The following is a 20,270-nucleotide window of genomic DNA, read 5'->3' on the forward strand; positions in this document are numbered from 1 at the left end:
ATTTGTTCTTGAAATTACCTCCAAAAATTTGGCATGATTCCGTAATGATCTTAGAGCGGTTGTCTTGAGAGCCAGTTCAACAAATCTTTTAGTGATTTGTACATCGTAACGAAGCACCTTTTGCAGCATTGGTGGTACTTGTCTCTTATCCTCTGTTACACCTAGCTTGAAATGCAACAATTAATTTTTAAAAAGTAAACCTCATGAAACATAGAAATATTGAGATTTTGACACTTTCAGATTGTTCAAATGGAACATTTATTCTTATATTTATAATTGTCATTTGACAGAGATAAGCATCACAGTTAGAACTTCTCATTTGTCTTGTCACACAATGGATTTTTTGACTAACATATGGGGGAAAATAGCATCACTGCTAGAAATACTATTATAAAAGCAGAACTCACAACTTGAAATAATTAAGAACACAAATCACAAACACAAAACTTATAAGTCTATTTATCTATGCATGATGTGGGAGCGAATTTGCATCGGTGAGATCATAGTTACTCATATCTAAAGTCAAGGCTATACATTCTTACAATTATTCTTACCATGTCCATAGCGTACTGTGCTCAATCTCACAATTGTGTAAACAAAGGTTTAGTGATTAGTGGCATAAAAAAAATGTATGATGAAAAACACTAGAAGCTTCTGCTAATCTAAAAACAAGCAAGACAATTGAAGAATGAGAAAACTTTCATAACAATTACCAAAAATTAACTTTTAACAATGTCTTAAAACAGTAAATGTAAGTTATTATGAAAATGACAAAATAGAAGTCAGAATTTTGACATAAAAAGATAAATGACTTTTGTTACCACAGACCTTATAAAATATTTGTATTTTTTTTACAGTTCGACAAGGACAATGATTGTTGAATTTTGTGGTCAAGTGTCCGATATTTCCGTTTCTAACAATGACTTAGAGTTGCCAGATAGCAATCCTTTCGTTTTTGTAAGAAAATAAGCAATTGAAGTTATGTAATGCAGTAAAAATATTTACTTTTAAAATGTTTCTAAATATTAATAATAATGTAATGTAGTTTCTAATTATTACCGATATGTTATGCAATATTTATTGTTGCTACATGTAAAACTTTATTAACGCATAAAATATCTGATTGGCGTACAAGATTTATTTTATTTGTTTAAAATTCGGACACCTGGACTGACAACCCCATATGACATCCTGACTCGGACGTTAATGACTGAGGCTTTTTGATTTCGTGATATTTTTGAAGAACATATTTATTTTTAACATAGTCACCATCGCCAGAGAGTGATAAAACGGACAGTTATTGAGGTCTTGCTTCGAAATTGCAGATTGATATAGGTAAATGCTAATATTAGGACCACTAGGACCAGTGTCGGATTAGCCATATACCTCGCTCCATCGCCTGAAAGTAATAAAAAAACATTTATTTAGATAGGAGTGTAAAGTATCACTTCTCTTCCACTTCAAAATGTAAAACTCGTTTCGTAATTTTAAACCGTAAAATGCGTAGGTATTTAACGTTAATGTTCTAATCTGTTTAATAGTAATTAATTCGAATGTTTAATTAAAATCAACAGTTTTGTTTTATTTAATACTCTAAACTTGAGAACCTAAAGCAAACCAAGGGACCCTAGACAGAATTTGACAGAGACTAGGACCATGGGTCTCTTAATAAAAATCTACCAAAAAACCCATGCCAAACTTTTAAAACTAGACTAAAAAGTATGTACTTGGTTTAAGTGACATTCCGTCTTCAAATTAAAACTGGCAATGTTTCAAATAATAATAAAAATAAAAACTCCTGTTTACGGTTTCATAACAATGGAATAATCGCATTCCTGTGACACTTTTATTCGAACTTTCATATTTATATTGCATAATAAGATTATCATACTTTTAAGGTTCTAAGTGTAGAATTTTCCATTGCAAAAATGGAATTCTTCGGAAATACAATGTGTGGTCCACAAAATTATATGAAGGATGTATTGAAAGAGGACTATCACGAACCTACGACGGAAACTGAAGTTAAGGAGTTGTTTAAAAAACTTGTAATATTTTATCTTTTTCTATACTTGAAATTTACATTTTTTGCAATTAAGAATCTTTCTAAAAATTCAAAGGATAGGGCTGCCTGCTAATTTTAAACAAAACTCCAAATGACTTTTAACTACCTCAGAAAAAAACTGTTATTTTATTTAGTTGTTATTCTTAAATGAATTTGTTGTTTTTTGTTACAGTCAAAGACATATAGCGACAAAGACAATCATCGAGGATTGAATGGTTTCGCATACGGTTCATTTGAACGATTTTTAGACATGAAAAGAAAAGGTTTGTTAAAACCTGTTGGTCCATGTGAAATGTACAGAATTCCTCCCACGTCTTGCCATGAGGTTCGTTTAGTCTATAATAATTAATTAATGACATTGATAGAACCTAGTAAATTTTTTAAAAACCTATTATTTTTAAGTTTGGATGGTGGCTACATGATACATCACTAATTGGCGAAAGTTGGTACCAGGTAGAACAACGATATCCACAGCCTGCTTCTCCATATTCATTAGCCCTTGATAAAGAACGTAAAGTTAATAAATATGCGACACTATTTTAAATAATTTAACGTATTATTTATAATTTTAGCTATAAAGAAAACAATGTATTTGCGAAAAGTAAATCTGTATTATACATTGTACACGTTTTAAATAAATAAGATTCATTGCAGGTAACGTTTATTATTTTTATCGTCCTCAGTACTTTGAAAGCAGTGCTTATTTATCGCGAGTTCAAATAATTTCAGTTTAAATCAGTATAGTTAAAAAAAAAAGTTAATCTTACTAATATTCGATATGCGAAAGTTACAGTCTTATTAACTTATTTATAAAATATCTAGCTTTTATAAGAGACTTGGTTTTCTCGGAAGCATTAGAGTACTTCAGTTGAACATTTCTCCGAGCTAATTTTCTTCCAAATCCATTGGAAACTTACTAACAACAACGTCCATCCATTTAACTTTACTTTTGGTAAGATTCGATTGTTTCGTATGTATGACAGTCCAAAAATTCGTCTATACATACTCTTTGGTCATAAATGTCACTAACTTATCTGTTGTTACTGTCAATTTGCTGTCAACTTAACATCCTTTTTCCTTTGCGTTCTTTCGAGTAGTGACGTTAAAGTGAGGGGAGGTTATTCCTTTCAAAATGTAAGTCTAACTCTAAAAAATCTTGATAATCTATTAACTTACAATAATATTTATTTTGTTTATGAACAACAAATAGTAAAACATTTCTGTAAATCTGTATATTTATGTAAAATACTTTTTAGTTTTGTTGCTAACCTCAAAATAATTTCAGGTCGAAAGTGTCGCGTGATACTCTTTACGAGTGCGTAAATGCCGTTCTCCAGTCCTCAAAAGACAAGAAGCGTAACTTCCTGGAGACAGTTGAATTGCAAATCGGTCTGAAGAACTATGACCCCCAGAAGGACAAGCGTTTCTCCGGCACTGTCAAGTATGTTTACCTGGAAAGAGCATTTTCGTGGACATGATCCATCTCTTAATCGTTTATCCATTATTTGTACTACCAAGTGCAACTTATCCACGTGTTAGTAATTGTCCACTAAAATGTATCTGGACAGGGAGTCAGCTTATCTGACGGGACTTAAACCCTGAGTCCTAAAATATTGGGTAGGTATGCTATTGGTTTACCGAAATAGATAAAGGTTCCGTGATGCTATTCAGGAATGTGGTTGAGGTATGAGCTGTAAATTGAGATTTTAGTAGTTTAGAATTATCGTACATGTAATTTTAAAGTAAATACTAGCACATACTTTTATTTTCTACTTATCTAAGTTTAAAACGTTTATCTTTAGAAGAGCACAAATCCTAAATGATGCATTTTGCATGTATTACCTGACCAATGATGTCAAAACACCACACTGATTATCATTTCAAAATTAAAAAGTGCTAGTATAATAGAGTATTGTGATTATTATGTATTATTTTTTAGGCTAAAGTACATTCCGAGACCAAAGATGCAAGTTTGTGTTCTTGGAGACCAACAGCACTGTGATGAGGCTAAGCAGTTGGAAGTGCCATGCATGGATGCTGAAGCCCTAAAGAAGCTTAACAAGAACAAAAAACTTGTCAAGAAATTGGCCAAGAAGTAAGTCTGTTCTTAACATGTTATCATATTTTTCATTCAAACAAACCAGTTTTAAAAAAATAAACACCAATAAAATCATTTTTGGCAATACTTTATCAACATTTGTAGGTTACTAAATGTTTCCTTCAAAACTTTTCTGAACTTAAAACTTGAAAGGCACTTTTTTAAAAAATGTTATAATATAAATAATGTATTTTCCAGGTTTGATGCTTTCCTTGCATCGGAATCACTCATCAAACAGATCCCGCGTCTGCTTGGTCCCGGTTTGAACAAGGCTGGCAAGTTCCCTGGTCTTCTCTCCCACCAAGAGTCCATGACTCAGAAGATTGATGAAGTGAAGGCTACCATCAAATTCCAGATGAAGAAGGTAAACAAACTTTTCTTTTAAACAAGTAATGAAATTTCATAAGTATTTAAGTAAAATAAGGAACTATGTTTATTTACAATTTGTAACAAACAGCTATTTTAGTGAGTACTAGCTGTTGCTCGCGACTTCGCTCGCGTAAAATTAAGAAAATAATACAAGCCTATGTTACTCACTGATAACATAGCTTTTTAATGTAATATTTTGCATGAATCAAATACATACAAAAATACAAATCTTCCTCATACTATTAGTATAGATTAAAACATTTATTGTAATTACAGGTACTCTGCCTTTCTGTGGCAGTGGGCCATGTGGATATGACTCCTGATGAGTTGGCACAAAATGTCCATTTGTCAATCAACTTCCTCGTTTCTCTATTGAAAAAGCACTGGCAGAATGTGAGGTCGCTACATATGAAATCTACCATGGGCCCACCTCAGAGGTTGTACTAATTGTACTTTACAATAAAAACTGACTTTAAAACCTAACTTGTGATTTTATTCCAATCTACCTGTAAATTTACCAAATTAGAAAGAAACAGATCGTGAAAGCTTAAGCTTAATCTTAAAGCAAGGATTAAGCCTTCAAACATTATTTTAATGTTCAAATACAAGCGCCTAGGGAGAAGTTAAATTTTGTTCCTAGATTGTAAGTTTTAACTTTACAGTTCAACTGTTTTTTCAAAACTGAAAGTATATTAGCAGGCTTTACATAATGAAAGACATATTTTTTTTAGATTTTTATTCCATAACATCTCTAAACTATGTCACTAACACTTTTAGAATCTGGTTCTAATATATCATCATCACTGTCGTCTATCTCTTCATCTTCTGGAAGCTGATCATCACAGTCTTCAACTGTGTCTTCACTTTCCTCACTTTGTTGTGTTTGAATTACTTCACCATGAATGTTTTTATTTTTTAGGAAACCCAACCAGAATGCTTTAGAACATTTATTAGCCACTAATACAGCTTTTACTTTGTAGATTAAAGTTTCAAGCAACTGCCTGATATATGGAACTTTACTCATTAGCACTGTATCTTTTTTCAACCTCGAGTGACAGCATAAAGATTGTAAAAACCTTGTTGATTGCTGGAGGAGTTTCAAAATTTCCAATATTTCTTCAGTGTTACTTTTAAATTCCACTTCTATTATAGGTAGACCTTGTGATATAAACATTTTAATAATTGGTATAGACTTTTTTAAGAATGCAGATAAATTATTTCTATTTTCAAGACTTTTTGATATATCAGACATACATTTCATTATGGTAGCCACATCTTTCCAAAGATTTAGATGTTCAGAATTACTCAAACCCTGGTTTAAATGAGTCTTTGTTACTTCACATAGTGCATTACCTAAATTTCTGTAGAGAACAGGAAAATTCCCTTTATTGATGGATTTAAATGTGCTGAGTGTGTCATTTTTACTTTTAAGATGTTGAATATCAGCTGCCAGTTCCATCGTTATTGTTTTAAGAGTCACAATTTCGTTATTAATTAAGAATGTGCTTGCTAGCCTATCTATACTTTGGTTGAACAGAAGCCCTTTCTCTATTGTACCATCAGGTGTTTTCCATTGTGTAGATAGAAAATTGGAGGCAACATTTCTTAAGATTTTAGACAATTGTGTATCATTACAATGCTCTTGTAAAACTTTTAGAAACTCCAGTAATGCAGCAGCTATTGAAATTTGTACACAATATTTCTCATGTTTTTGTAAATATTTGGCAATATTTAAGACACAATCTTTTAATGACACTGTATCTTTGGACTCAGCACTGGCTACTGTTCTTAAAGAAGTCTTGAGTAAAGTATTGTGCTGGTTTTTAAATCCAATCCATTTGAAATATATAGTTAGAATGTCATAAATAATCTCTAAGCAGCTTAGGTATTCAATAGTTTTCATACAATAATCAATTTCAGTCATTTGAAGAACATTTTTATCCAAGTAGCTTGTAATGGTATTCACATGGTTCATTAACTTTGGTAGCGTATTGTTCATTGAGTTTGCACACTCTTCTGCCTTCTTGACATCATATACTTTACTAGTTTCTTGTTTTGATAGAAAAGTGTGTCTTTTAATTTTTGATAGTAATGTTTCTTCCAAGTATTGTTTAATAGATTTCAATAAAAATTGTAAACTCTTTACCATTTCTCTACTCTCTTGAAGATCAATATTTAGTAAATTAATTAAATTTAAATTCATTTTCCTGAGAGGTAAAGTTTGCATAAGTTGAAGTTGATTTTTAACTGAAGCATGTTCCTGAGTAACTTGTGATCGTACAGTTTCAGGTAAAGTTGTGTCATTCAACTTCTGTTTTTTCTGTGAAGTTGTAGGTTTTTTTCCAGAGCAACTGACATTATGACTGAATAAAATATATTTTGGTGGCTTATAAGATATTTTGGATATTGCTAATATTTTAACAATCAAATCTTCTATTTCTTCAATATTAGCTATTCTCTTGAACATATGTACTCTAAGAGTTAAATCAGTTTGTGTTGCAAATGCATTGAGTAGCTCCCTTAACCAATTTACACAATAAAGTAAACAATCTATAATAGAAGAAATTGTATTAAATTCCATTTCTTTAACTTCATCAAGATTTACCTTTGGCATAACAATTGGACAACCTAGCAGTGCATCTATACTAGTGAGTTTTCCTTGATCTTGCTTAAAACGCAAAGTTTGGACAAGTTTGAACAATGGAGATAAAATGGCAACACTAACATTCCCTTTATTATTAAGTGCTAATCCAGCAATATTAATAGCTATTAATTGGTCGACATCACTCTCCACTAACAAAGAGTACTGCATTGATAACTTTATTTCACCTATTCTTTCTACCTCAATAGAATCAACAATAAAATTTTTTTCTAAATCATTGGTAACTGCATCAGTCAACCATGCCAAAAACTTTCTGTTAATATGATCTACAGAACTGATGATAGAACACAATTCATCATAGTAAAAAGCTATCATTTCAGGAAAATGTTGGGTGCTGCGATTCATTAGTTCAATAACTTGGACAGCTTCTCGAAGATCAACTTCTGATATATGAGAAAATGATGTATAACTGATATTATTGGTTAATTGTGATGTATCATCTTCATTATAACCACTTGTCATCAGATATTTCACAGCATGAACACCAGCAAGGATTCCTTGTGTTTTTATTGATGGGTTGGAGCTGCCTAGTTCTTTTCTTATAATCATGTGAATATCATCGCGAATAAGGGAGTTCTCACACTTGTATGCGAGGGCACAAATCAAATTCATCACTGATCGTATTTCTCCTAATGACATATCATCCATTCTGTCTAGCAATGTAAGCATTTGTAAGCACTGCGGCTTTAGCAATGATATATCTTTGGTGGCAACATTGTTCAATATTTCAAGTATATTTATAAGAATCGTCTTACAATACAAACCTAACTGAAGAAGCTCAGCAACAATAGTTTGACAATATTCATCAAAATGTGATAACATCAACATATAAATGTGAGAAGCAAATGACTGTACAATGGGATCTGCTTTAGATTTAAGAAAAGTATTTGTCAAACCAATCAAGTCTTTAAGATAATTTATTAAAATTGGTTTGTATTTCTCAAATACATCATCTAATAAATTCTCCTTCATAATGTTTAACTTGATTTGTTTCTTCAATAGAATTTCCAATTGCTTTTGTCTCTCTTCAGAAGTTGAATATAAAATAAGGACAATAATAAAATCAAATGGTTTGTGATCTGTACTTATTTTACAATTTGTGATAACCTTTAACCATGCATTAGATATCAGCTTACATGATACCATAGAATTCCTAATAGCATTTGCGGTAAGTACTTGACTTGAAGCAATCTCTTGAAGGGTTGCCAATGTTGTAGGCCAACTTATAGCGTTCCTTAATCCTTGTACAGCTTTTAAGTACCCACTTTCATTCATTCTACCACGCATAAGTAGAACTTTAACAAAACATGGGAAGTAACTGCATTTAGACAAACTGAGCAGAATGTTTAAAGTTTTCTCTTGAATTTGTTCATACTGCTCATCAGAGAGACAAAGATTTGAAACACAATCCAGAACAGCAGGTATCAGATCATGATCCTGCCTTAATATTCTACATAACTCAATTGCTACATTATTATGTTCTTGATCACCTAAAATATCAGGAATGGATGTTATTATCTCAAGGCGTACCATTTTTTCTGTAGAAATTTCTAGCAAATCAATAAGATGTGTAGCCATTGCTTCACTGTTAACTATGCAGTCTAAAGATGAGATACATTTTAAAATCATTTGTATCCAAGGCAGGCAATTTGATTCAACAGCCAAATCAGTGGCCTTTGTAAATACATAATCTATTAACTTGTGCTGCAGTATTGGCACACCAAGTAATATCTTCAATACACTGTCATTAATCAAATGTTCACTTAAACCATTATCTACAAGTTTTACAACATTCGGAAATAAGTAATGTTTAAAAGTCACGAGATCTTCACACTTTTTAGTCAAATCTCCAATGAACTCTGAAGCATTTCTGGGGTAATCAAAATGCTTTTGAAGATTCTTTTTAATGTTACGTATTAGATAAATTGTTTCGAGTTTCGCTATATTTTTTTCGGGTGGATCTTTTAAGATAAGTCCACTTTCCTCTAAGGTTTTCTGAAGATAAGTTACCTCAGGATTTCTTGATCTCTTTTGGCTAATTTCCGAGTTTTCGCTCAGCGAAGTTTGTCTTTTCCGGCTCATTTTTAGCAATTCACAAGGTGGTGGAAGCAACTAGATAACTGAAAAATTACAATAATCCGTGTCGTAAGTGACCGCAAGCTTTTTCTTATTTTTAAACATGTAAATATTGTTTATAACTACAAAAGTATCAGTTTTCAGTTTGTATTTTAAACTGAATTTGACATTCTTTTGACGTGCTTTGCTTGTTTACAGATTACCCACCATTTTACGAAAAGTAAGATAATAAAATAGATTAAAATAAGTAATTTATATTCACCTCACAGCAACTTCAAAAAAGGCAGCGGATCTTAATTCGTCTTTAATTACAAATCAAACTAACTTTTAGGAAAAGTAAAGCTTCTTTTAACATCTGAAAAGAGTAAGGTTGCAGGTGGTAGTTGTGTAATATCTTTTCATAACGAACTGCTGTTATAAAACTTAAAAATATTAATGTCAAATTGTGTTTTGAGGTTGAAGTAAAAAGTAAATTGTAATTGAAGTTAAAAATTATGTTTTAATACAATTCGAAACACTAGGTGGTTATAAAATTTTTCAGAGATGAATTTAAACATAAGTAACGTTGGGAAGTTTGTCTGGAAGTCTCAATCAGTTCCAGGTTATGGGGTATGATTTATCAACACATTCTAGTATTTTAAATACCATCTAGCTAAAGTCATTAAGGTATTTAATGTGGAAAACTTCTATCAAATTATATTACAGTTCCAACAAGTTCGAAATAAATGGGCTAATTGGCTTATGATCCGTGATGTCAAAAGAAGACGAATGAGCGCTGAAAACTTTTTGGAAAGAACCAGAATTAATGCTATGAGGAGAAATGATGTGCTGCCAGTGGAAATTAGAGAGCTAGCTGATAAAGATATTAATAAGTTTGAGATGAACGCTATTCCTTTGAGGATTAATAACAGATGTGTTATTACATCCAGGTTAGTATCAACAGCTCATTTTTAACTTTCTAATTAGCTTTGAATTGGGACACAAACTCACGGGACATAGAAAAGCATTGCCGTTTATTAGTGTTTTACGAAATAGTTGCCCCCTAGTTCCTGATTGTCATTTTGGACTATTTATTTTGCTACACAAATTAATACATCATATATTTCAGGCCTCGGGGCATTGTGCCAGAATGGCGTATGAGTCGTATTGTTTGGCGCCACTTAGCAGACTACAACAAACTGTCAGGAGTCCAGCGAGCTATGTGGGGATAATATTGTTTTTTTGAATATAGGAATAGACCATAGATTAAAGATATTTATACATCAATAGATTTGTGTTTAAATTGTTCCTCATTTTGGTATCAGTGTATTAGTTTTATTTATTTATATTAGTACCTATATTTTATTACCATTATTTCTATGTCATGTTAAAAAACAATGTAAGTGGAAAATTTTATTCCCACCACGGTCAGATGGATTTTAAAATCATTGTTACTATCAGATGAGGTAACAAAATCTGATATTTCAATCACAAATTTTATACTGATTTTTATTATCAATTTGTTTGGACAGTCCCTAAATTTAAAATCCAACCATAACAGGCCACAAACTTTTAATGATTTTGAATGGTAATTTCTTTAAGATACTATTACACAATAATGAAGAAATAAAAAACAAGTTTCAGTTATTTAACTTTTTTTTATAAAGTTTTATTTCCTTACAACTAAATAAGCTTCATGAAGCTTAACAATGGAATACCACAGTGTTAAGGTAAAGCTTTTTAGTCAAACAGACCTGAAACAAAAGAAAAACCATCATTAATGTTTTGTTCAGTTGCAATGTATCTTACTGGTATTTATAAAAACTTTCTCAGTAATATATTTTGTCAATCATTTTTAAATCTGAAGCTAATACATGCTAAACATCATTGAAAACTTAGCATGAAACATTGCAACCTGCATTGTAATTTATTAAGTAGCCTTTTTATAACTTTACCATAATCAGAATAAATCTTTCTGTTAAGCATTTGTATGAAAAGTAATATTTACTGATCATTACCATGAGGTAACTTTTGTTAATTCAACAAGTGAAACAATTACATTTTTTTATTAGTAAATTGTTGTTTCATATCTCTCTAATAGTATATATGCGAAAGTTTAGATGGATGGATGGATGTTTGTTAGATTTTGTAACCTAAACTGCTGAACCTAAATTTGGCATAGGTGTAGGGGATAGTCCGGAAGAACACATAGGCTATTTGCTTTTGTCTTTTTTATTCCACTCAACCGGAGTCGCAGGCGAAAGATAGTAATTTATACAGTATAATGTGGGCTATCTGAATATATGTTTATACTGTGAATTTAACTAGACATATTAAACAATTTTCATGCTAAGTGTAAAAACAACAAGATGAATACAAACTAAGTATAGAATGAAGAAATATTAAACTCACCGAAGCCCATGTCATCATCAGACTCTTCAGGTTCTTCCTCCTTCTTTTCTTCCTTGGCGGGTTCCGAGGAAGGCGCGGCTGCGGACGCTGCGGTTGGAGCGCCGCCTGGCGCGGGTGCGGCTCCCACACCTGAGCCGATGTTCGTGATCAGGTCACGTACATTCACACCCTCTAAAGCCTTGGCGAACAATCCCGGCCAATAGGGCTCAACATCCACGCCGGCAGCCTTCAGTATGGTGGAGATCTTCTCACCCTATAAGAGAAACATGTTAGCGTGAAAAATTAACCCTAATCACTGAAATAAAGGAACATCCACTCAGAAATTAAACTAACCTTAAATTTAAAGCTACGTTATGGAAAAACAATTGCTTAATTTAGTGGATTTTACTGGATATAAACTTGGACTAGAACCTATCCATAATTTGCAATTACGATATTGTACTTACAGTTACAGCAACATCATCATCTACTAGGATGAGAGCGGAGTAAACGCAAGCTAATTCAGCCTTTGATGCCATTTTTTTATTTATTTAGTGCAAGTCGCCTAGTGGCCTTAGCTCGGAGAGAACAAGCACGTTGGATTTCTTGATTTTGAAGAGAAATAGAAAGAGCGACACCTGTCAACCTGACATTTCATGTGTTTATGTTGGTGTTGCAATATACAAAACTTGAAAATCAAAGAGCAAATCAAATGAAATAGTTAAAGAGTAAATATTTCTTTAAATGGAACAAATGTTTATAATGAATTGCGAATACCTATGAATAAAAGTCATAATTGAACGTATATAAGACATAAACTTTTTAATTAAAACCGCAACTACGTAAAATATAACACATACATAGTAAGTACATTTAAAAGTTGAAAACTTTTGCATAGAAAGAAAGTAAAGTGTTAGTTTGCTTCAATCGTCAGTTCAAGCTATTTTAGGTAAAAACAGTAAAGATAATTTTATAGCATGTTTTGTATTATTTATCTCTTACTTATCAATGTTATCACATACAAGAAACATCAATTAAAATGACAAAAATCGAATGTATCTGTTTTTATTGAAATTATAATAAATTAAAAATAAAGTGGTATAACTGAGAAGATAAATTTATTCTAAGATTAACAATTACAATAAACTTTAAAATAATAATTATTAACAGATAATTACAAATAAATTAGGTCCTTTGAAGATTTTAAGTACAATATACATGAAATTGCAATTGACTATAATTAAATCTAAATAAATACAACGACAATTTATTACAGAACATTAAAAGCTTATACAGTGAAAGAAAATTAAGGATTATATATGGGATCACAATTTTTGGTTTTTCTTCAGTTTGAGATCAAATAAATGAAAGAAGTCAAATTCTAAGTCTAAAAAATTAGCTCCTTATGACTTGACTGACATTTTAGTAATATGTAATTATAAATCCCATGAAAACAAATGATGTTTTACTAACATGTCTCTGACACCTTCTTTTAAAGGTTGGTTTTGTGTATCTTTCTTCAATGGCAGTTCCCATTCAGGGTTCAGATTAAATCCAAATTGTGAAAGTATTCTTAGTTCACATTTTATTTGAACCCATCCTGGTGAATTTATAAAAGACCAAGGATGATACCATTTTTGGACAACATCTACACAAGAGCATAAAACTTCAAGCCATAAGTGCAAGGCTTCTTCATTTAATCCCATGCAAATTAGAGTCCTTAGTTTAACATCCATTTGAGCATGAGCATTATCATGAGACAAATTAATAGCCTGGACACATCTATACAATAACTCCTCTGGTGTTAAAACCTTTCCTTCTTCATCCAGTCGATATGTTTTGCACAAAACTAAGCGACTGTAAACTGAATTGAAATCTTTTTCAACCTCTCTAGAAGAAGCCTCTTCAATAAATAACCATGGGTGACAGGGTCCATCTAAGAAACTTGGTTTTTTAATCCCATGTAATAAAACTCGTTTGAAAGCAGGTGCCAAAACTCCTCTTACCAAATGTGCAGCCTTTTCTGTTATGGAGTCATCACCAGCTCTGCTGTATTTAACACCCTTTTCATCTAAAAATGTCACAAATCTAGCTGGAAACCATCCCCTTAGGCCATTGAGCTCTCCAATCCAGCAGTGCTCATCTCTAGAACTGATTACCTCAATTACATCATTCTTCCTAAAGCCTAACTCATCACCATCCCTTCTTTCAAAGTCCAACAATGCCTTGGCCCGTCTTCTCTTACTTCTTGATACATTTACGTACCTTTCTCGATCTGCAGCATGGCTTTGCATTGTATAGTCTGCTGTTAATTGAACTTCAGATTGCAGTTGTGGTTCTAGAGTTAAAAAATGACGAGCCACCTGTAAAATGGCTTCTCTAAGGTCTACAAGGATTTCAGTCTGCTTTACATTTTTAGATACAGCATCTTCATTGTTACTATCATCACCAAATAATATAGTTTGTATTACTGATTTGCTTTTTTTTATCTGTCTTCTTTGAAGATGCTGTTTTGGCAAGTTAGGAACTGCACTAGGGTTACCAACTAAAGCACCCTGGTCAGCCATAAGATATGCCAAATGTCTTCTTCTATGTGTTTCAATTAATGCAGAGCTTAATGTGTCACCACAAACCTCTTCAATTGTCTTTATAAGTAAATTTACATCATCTATTTCACCAGGTATATCAGATAATGCATTAAATATTTGGGCAGAGTTTGAAATCTCTGTAAATCTGTTTTCCTTTATTTTTAGCATGGCAAGAGTTACTTTAAAAAGTACTATAGATCCTTCCAAAAAGAAGAGGTCCCATATTCTTAGTAAAATCTTCATATGAACTACATTAGCATATAAGGTTAAAAACCAGTGCATAGTTATAAGAGAAAGCTCTATATCATGTGCATTGAGGACTTGATCTATGCCAGGTAGATATGTGGAAATTAAGCTTCTCAGCACCTTTTGATCCGCTTGTATGCCAATTAATGTAGATGAGTAGTATGATGCAGGTAACAGATCTTCCACAGTAGTACACATTATCCAAAATGCCTCTTCTTCCTCCATCAACAGTAAGAGAGATGCTGCAATCATTCCCGTCCCTTGACAATAACCAATGTCAGGATAGAGCCAGGCTAATGCCCTGAGAATACGACGAAGTCTAGGCACTCCAGTACTAGTTGGATGTGAAAAGCACACATTGTTAGGCAAAATTTGGACCAAATCTTTTTCAATTTGCTTACTAGTAACTAATCCGTCATCACTAGATGCTCTTACTATTTCATGATATGTAATTTCTGTAGTTGCCCTTTTTTTATTTGCACCACATAGGTGCATCCATACTTGTGGGCGTAACATATGGGGGACGCCATCCTTTACCATTTGTTGTAATTTTTCAGATTTCGAAAATTTACCTTCACTCTCGGAAAAACTTATTTCCTTACTATAGAACTCCCACTGGAGACGATGATGATCTTCCTCTTGAATAGCAGTTGACGTTAATTTGTCTGATATTTCCGATCCCTCTTCATCGTCAACACAAAAACCAAACTCATCAAATCGATAATCCGGAAGACCACCTTGACCTTCAGACTCGGGTTGTGCTAGTTTTGCCATTATATCTTGAGGTACCATACTTTGTGTAAGGGAGGAAAACGGTCCGCCTGGCGCTGGAAGCAGTTCTTCAGCAAGATTTAATCCACGTATACTATCAATAACATCTTCTGGGTCGTCATCGGCTAGTGATGCACTTATTTTACGTTCGTGATCTTCGCGGCCAACGTAGCCTACGTGGTCTCTTGAACTAAACAAAGATTTAGCTAAATTCATTTTTCTTTGTTGTACTTTAAACGTATCACACGACTACTCATGCAGATGATGTCCTTACAATAATATAATATTAAAAATTATTAACAATGTTGTATTGTACTTTTGCAATTTGCACTATTGTCACAAATTGTCACTTTCTCTTTCTCCTCTTCGTAGCAATTTTGGTAGATTTTTATTTTTTACAGTTTTGTACAGTTTTCTACCGAAAATTCGTACTGCCATATCCTTTCAAAACCTATCTACCAATAAGTATCCATAAATCCCGAACATTTTAATAGAGTTTATTTATTTTAATTTAAGATTTTAAAGGAATGATAAGCGATTATTTTTTCCTTCTTCTTTTTATACCTTGTTTTTGCACGATCGACCTTCATCAGCTTTTTTTTTGGTAGAATCTAGATCGTACATGTTCTTTGATAATATTTTTAATCTGCTTTAAAATCGTCCCGAAAAAGAATTGTCAAAAATTGTAAAAAGAAAACATTCAATTTCAATAGTTTTATTCAGTTTTATTTTATTGTTATTACGATTGTAATTATGCATGGATTTTGTGTTATGTAAAATATGAATAAGTGGGATATGTTGTTTTGGATTTTGTAACTACAGGTCCCACAATATTGAAGCGACCTTACGTGGTTACTATTTTTCACGATGTTTTAAAGGACAAACTCATCATTATAGGTGAGTATTGTTTTTTTAATATATCAAAATGTGTTATATAACTTCTAACGTCTATTATCATTCTTGTACTATGAGTTCATCTAATTCATTGAAACAACTAACAATATTTTATGTTCTATATCAGTGACATAAGAATAGACGAGTCCTAAGACTTAAGACTTTATAGACCGTTAGTTTACTCCTAAGCATACTGGTTACCATGTAGGTAGACGCACACAATACCGATTTTGTTTTATTTGATTTTGGTTAAAGAGTCTTACAAGACTACAATACAGTATGCAGATGCTCTAAGTATGATGAAAAAGTTGTTTTAGGTATGCTCTAGTAAATGTTATTCATGGCAGGAAGCAACATTTAATTTATCAGGTATCAAACTTCACAAATTTTAAATAAAGCATTAAAAAATATATCCTGTATTCTATACTTGTAAGAAATACCTATATTTACATGTTAAATTATGATAAATGAACAAATTACACTTTTATCAATTCCAAGTTATTAAATTTATATTGAAGAAGAAATATGTAAAAATGTGTGCAAAGTATAATTAAACAATTTATTCAAACATAGGATGGCAGTTAAAAAATGTTGTATTGAAAACTGTCAGTCATGCTCAACAAGAAAGGAAGATATCGGGGTAACATATCACAAGTACCCCAAAGATGAAAGATTGTGTGACACATGGATAACAATTACACGAAACAAACAATTTAATATAACAACACCATCATATGTGTGCTCACGACACTTTTGTAAACGAGATTTTCAAATTTACAAGGACTGTAAATATGTTTTAAAGTCAGGTACATTCAATATCAGTAGTAGTTTGTGACACAGACAATTTCATTTTACATTACATAAGGCCTTGACTACACATTTTTTTTGCATTTCGTAGTTAATGCATGGTAGTTTATAATTGCATTAACAACATATTTCTACAGTGTTTTTTGGATTTCAGATGCTGTACCTTCAATATTTCCATGGAATAAAAAAGCATCAAACATGAATTCAAATGACATAACTTCTGATGCTGTTAGTGCAGGTAATGCAACACAGCAAATTGATTTTGACACAGAAAATCTGGAAGCTATAAAGAAATTTATAGAGGATCAAGCGAAGGAGACAGAGATCCAAAAATGTGATGAAATGGTTGCAGCATCAGATAAGAAGATAGATATGGAGGAAAAGGAAAAATTAAAAGATGAATTAACAAGTGAAATGCAAGAGGAACCATTAACAGTGGCCACAAGTGTAATGGACCTTATATTAAGCCAATCAGAGGCGAGGATGTTAACTAAAAAGGAAGAAAAATGTTTTGATAAAGAATGTCTTAGTCCAGAAGAAAAGGGTATGTTGTAAAATGGATAAGTCTGATTTTTTTAACAAATTTACACATAGCTTTATTGTAGTAAGCTTATAGTAGTAAGTTGTTTTGCATGTTGCATGTTTATAGAAATAATTATTGAATTAAATATCACTAATAGTTTAGCTAAATTCTCTAGATTTACTCAGAAGTAGTAAATAAACCAATGTTTATAAAACATGCTACAAGTTTATTCTTTGCGATAAATTTATATTTAATGAAGATCTTTTTCCAGGTAATAATATGGCTTTGTCTGTTGGTTCTAAAGTTGAGGCAAAAGATTTTGAAGAATCTTGGCATCCGGCGGAAATTATTGAAGTAGATTATGATGAAATGGAAGTGTTGGTGCACTATGAGAATTCCTCTAAAAAGTATGTTTTCACATACTTATTACAATTTTTTTAAATTTAAATAGTCAAGTATTTTTTAAATTTAAATGGTCAATGTTTTGTATAAAATTGGTCTAGAATTGATCATCAAGCTAGGATGTTTGATAGATGACCTAAATATCTTTTTATTTTTTAGACATGATGAATGGATAAGTGTTAACAGTCCTAGACTGAGACCTTTTAGTACCTCACCTATACCTACTACATCTAATTCTGAGACTGACAATGTGGAAGTCCCTATAATAAAGGAAGAAGTTAAGCAAGATGAGAAATCAAAATTAAAATTTGTTATTGGTGAAAGATGTTTAGCACGATGGAGGGATAATCGAAGATTTATTGCTACGATTAATAAAGATTTGGGCAATGGTGAGTTATCCTATGATATGACAAATCTATACTTATATTATAAAGAGGGAAGATTAGTTTTTTCGGATTTTTGTTTATATTGCAATAACTTAAAAAACTACTGGGGCTAATTAAAGTCTTTCAGCATTAAAAACTACGTTTTCGCTGAATAACATCGACAGTTTTTAAATATTTTTTTTTTATTTCATGTGGAAGATTTCCTGAACAACAGCTAGTCTACAATCAATAGAATATAGGGTATTTTTTTTTTGGCAGGCTCTTATGAAATTATCTTTGATGATGGATTCCACTGGAAGTGTACGACAAGCAGGCTTTTTAAATTGAAAGAAACAGAAAAAATTGATCCCTCATCTGAAGCATTATCATCTTCATCAATATCCTCACCCATTTCCTTTGAGTCCGGTCCTAGTACGGCGCCTACAGGATCCTTGCAAACACCAATTTTCCATACTCACCTATTTGATCCAACCCGTGATTATTTAGGTACAAAAAGTGAACGTCGTGAAAAGAAACGAAAGTTGAATATAAAAGAAATATTTAATATCGGCCAGAAGAAGAGGAAAATGCAAAGAACACCAAAGGAAACTAATGCGCCATCACCAAAAGTGATTAAACAGGAAAAACCTAAGCCAGTACAAAGGAAAATTAAACTAGAAAATAATATTGACATGAGAAATGATATACCAGGTAAAATACTAAATCCTTGTGTATTTCGATTAGTACTATGTTTGATTTTAATATTGTAACCTGTATGTAACTGTTTTAGACGCTCTGGCATCTATAATTGGTACAATCGCCAGTCCAGAGGTTGACATTAAGCCAAAAATAGAAGTTGAACCTCCAAATGTGGAGATGGATAATAAAGATGATGCAATTAATATTCCCCAGAATATAGAAACTGTTCAATCTACTTGTGTCTCAGGTGTTAAGGAAGATACGGAAGTGACAGAACCTAGAAACAGTGTTGATCCAGTAAGTTTATTAGTTACTTTGTATGTGACACTGTATTATATAGTTTATTATATTAACAATTTAATGACGTAAATATAAATAATAAATATAATTTAAAAACATAGGTATTAGAAGAGGAAATAAAACTTCAAAATTTCGAAGTAATAGATGACAAGAAGCACGAAGAAGTAATCGATAGGATTAAAGAAGCAATCATTAAATTGGAAGATGGTATCACTAAAACAGAAAAGGTAGATTCACCTAAAGTAGAAATACCCGAAGAAGAAGATGAAGACGAAATTAAAGATGAAATAGAAGCGATTCCAGTTGAATTGACTGAGGATGGTTTACCATTACCCGAACAATCGGAAACTACTGAAAATGAAAATGAAAGTAAAAGTAAAACAAAGAAGGCTGTGTCGCATTTGAAGAGGGATAAGAAATTTAGATTGTTACAGGCGAAAGCAAAGAAGAAGATGGAGAAGGTGGAATGTGAATTAGCAGAGATGAAGCGGCAGGTGGAAGAGATGAGGAAGCAGATAGTGAGGAAGCAGGAGATGCCGGAGAGTTTCATGTTGCCCGGGGAGTGGTGCTGCAGGTGGGTCAACGGGCAGCCAGTGGGCTCAGTCAGCGAAATAGAAAGCGAAATCAAACAAGATCCAAACAGCAAACCACCTTTACCGAGACGAAGTGTTCAGGTTAGTGTACTGAAAACTTTTTTCGGTATATTTTACTGTTTGTTTTTAATACTTGTAAATTATTCTGAAGGTGGAAGATAAGCGTTTGCCTGTGGGATGGACGAAGCATATGGTACGACGAAGTTTCGGCAATTCGGCTGGGAAATGGGATGTTGTTTTGGTCAGGTACGTGTCACGTTTGATATTAAAACAACGTTGTAATAAAACAACGTATAATAAGAAATATTTAAAAATCCTTTTAGCCCTGAAAACCGCCGGTTTCATACTAAAACCGATATGCGGACGTATATCGAGAAGGAAGCAACGGAAGACCTTAAGCCTTACGAGCACGCGTTACTTGATTTCGGTATCCACTTGAAGCTGG

The 20,270-nt window shown here is 32.4% G+C and overlaps 8 protein-coding genes across 10 annotated transcripts in view; 4 read left to right on the top strand and 4 right to left on the bottom strand.

Moving 5' to 3' along the window:
- The window catches only part of LOC106111219 (presqualene diphosphate phosphatase), a 2,417-nt gene extending 1,490 nt beyond the window's left edge, over positions 1 to 927 (bottom strand). Inside the window, exons 1-3 of one of the 2 annotated variants that reach the window (XM_013293237.1) lie at positions 829 to 927; positions 555 to 662; positions 19 to 165 (exon numbers count right to left, since the gene is read on the bottom strand). In XM_013293237.1, the coding sequence (XP_013148691.1) occupies positions 19 to 165; positions 555 to 563 (156 nt within the window). In that variant the 5' untranslated portion in view covers positions 564 to 662; positions 829 to 927. Of the gene's footprint in view, positions 1 to 18; positions 166 to 554; positions 773 to 828 lie in introns of those variants that run through there. The other variant, XM_013293238.1, reaches the window with a different exon arrangement.
- An 892-nt stretch (positions 928 to 1,819) lies between these two features.
- On the top strand, positions 1,820 to 2,715 carry LOC106111106. Its single transcript, XM_013293078.1, has 3 exons — positions 1,820 to 2,045; positions 2,235 to 2,387; positions 2,465 to 2,715. Exons 1-3 carry the CDS (start codon positions 1,929 to 1,931, stop codon positions 2,603 to 2,605), a joined length of 411 nt encoding a protein of 136 aa, XP_013148532.1. The 5' UTR covers positions 1,820 to 1,928; the 3' UTR covers positions 2,606 to 2,715.
- Positions 2,716 to 3,086: 371 nt separating this feature from the next.
- On the top strand, positions 3,087 to 5,012 carry LOC106111037 (60S ribosomal protein L10a). Of its 2 annotated transcripts, XM_013293002.1 has the most exons (5): positions 3,087 to 3,196; positions 3,348 to 3,503; positions 4,002 to 4,157; positions 4,359 to 4,524; positions 4,806 to 5,012. In XM_013293002.1, coding segments are annotated over exons 1-5 (651 nt in total). In that variant the 5' UTR covers positions 3,087 to 3,194; the 3' UTR covers positions 4,977 to 5,012. The 2 variants fall into 2 exon arrangements, with proteins under 2 accessions (XP_013148456.1, XP_013148457.1); XM_013293003.1 differs by lacking the exon at positions 3,087 to 3,196 and having other exon boundaries at positions 3,378 to 3,746.
- Positions 5,013 to 5,251: 239 nt separating this feature from the next.
- On the bottom strand, positions 5,252 to 9,427 carry LOC106111213 (Fanconi anemia group D2 protein homolog). The gene has a single exon (XM_013293228.1). The coding sequence runs from the start codon at positions 9,271 to 9,273 to the stop codon at positions 5,281 to 5,283; it is 3,993 nt and encodes a 1,330-aa protein (XP_013148682.1). The 5' UTR covers positions 9,274 to 9,427; the 3' UTR covers positions 5,252 to 5,280.
- A 279-nt stretch (positions 9,428 to 9,706) lies between these two features.
- On the top strand, positions 9,707 to 10,535 carry LOC106111211 (28S ribosomal protein S14, mitochondrial). Its single transcript, XM_013293226.1, has 3 exons — positions 9,707 to 9,876; positions 9,973 to 10,196; positions 10,376 to 10,535. The coding sequence occupies exons 1-3, from the start codon at positions 9,811 to 9,813 to the stop codon at positions 10,476 to 10,478; spliced, it is 393 nt and encodes a 130-aa protein (XP_013148680.1). The 5' UTR covers positions 9,707 to 9,810; the 3' UTR covers positions 10,479 to 10,535.
- Positions 10,536 to 10,884: 349 nt separating this feature from the next.
- Positions 10,885 to 12,294, bottom strand: LOC106111212 (60S acidic ribosomal protein P1). Its single transcript, XM_013293227.1, has 3 exons — positions 12,105 to 12,294; positions 11,659 to 11,911; positions 10,885 to 11,000 (listed from the first exon to the last, which is right to left on the bottom strand). The coding sequence occupies exons 1-3, from the start codon at positions 12,174 to 12,176 to the stop codon at positions 10,987 to 10,989; spliced, it is 339 nt and encodes a 112-aa protein (XP_013148681.1). The 5' UTR covers positions 12,177 to 12,294; the 3' UTR covers positions 10,885 to 10,986.
- A 455-nt stretch (positions 12,295 to 12,749) lies between these two features.
- LOC106111216 (small G protein signaling modulator 3 homolog) lies at positions 12,750 to 15,613 on the bottom strand. Its single transcript, XM_013293234.1, has one exon. It carries the CDS (start codon positions 15,456 to 15,458, stop codon positions 13,074 to 13,076), a length of 2,385 nt encoding a protein of 794 aa, XP_013148688.1. The 5' UTR covers positions 15,459 to 15,613; the 3' UTR covers positions 12,750 to 13,073.
- Positions 15,614 to 15,910: 297 nt separating this feature from the next.
- LOC106111005 overlaps positions 15,911 to 20,270 on the top strand; it is an 8,655-nt gene continuing 4,295 nt past the window's right edge. The window contains exons 1-10 of the mRNA XM_013292973.1: positions 15,911 to 16,139; positions 16,710 to 16,942; positions 17,098 to 17,487; positions 17,738 to 17,873; positions 18,028 to 18,257; positions 18,513 to 18,944; positions 19,024 to 19,229; positions 19,334 to 19,906; positions 19,977 to 20,071; positions 20,149 to 20,265. Of these exons, the coding sequence (XP_013148427.1) occupies positions 16,711 to 16,942; positions 17,098 to 17,487; positions 17,738 to 17,873; positions 18,028 to 18,257; positions 18,513 to 18,944; positions 19,024 to 19,229; positions 19,334 to 19,906; positions 19,977 to 20,071; positions 20,149 to 20,265 (2,411 nt within the window). The 5' untranslated portion in view covers positions 15,911 to 16,139; position 16,710. The remainder of the gene's footprint in view (positions 16,140 to 16,709; positions 16,943 to 17,097; positions 17,488 to 17,737; positions 17,874 to 18,027; positions 18,258 to 18,512; positions 18,945 to 19,023; positions 19,230 to 19,333; positions 19,907 to 19,976; positions 20,072 to 20,148; positions 20,266 to 20,270) is intronic.

This window comes from Papilio polytes, unplaced genomic scaffold (assembly GCF_000836215.1).
Source record: "Papilio polytes unplaced genomic scaffold, Ppol_1.0 DF824180.1, whole genome shotgun sequence".
In the NCBI taxonomy this organism is placed as follows: domain Eukaryota; kingdom Metazoa; phylum Arthropoda; class Insecta; order Lepidoptera; family Papilionidae; genus Papilio; species Papilio polytes.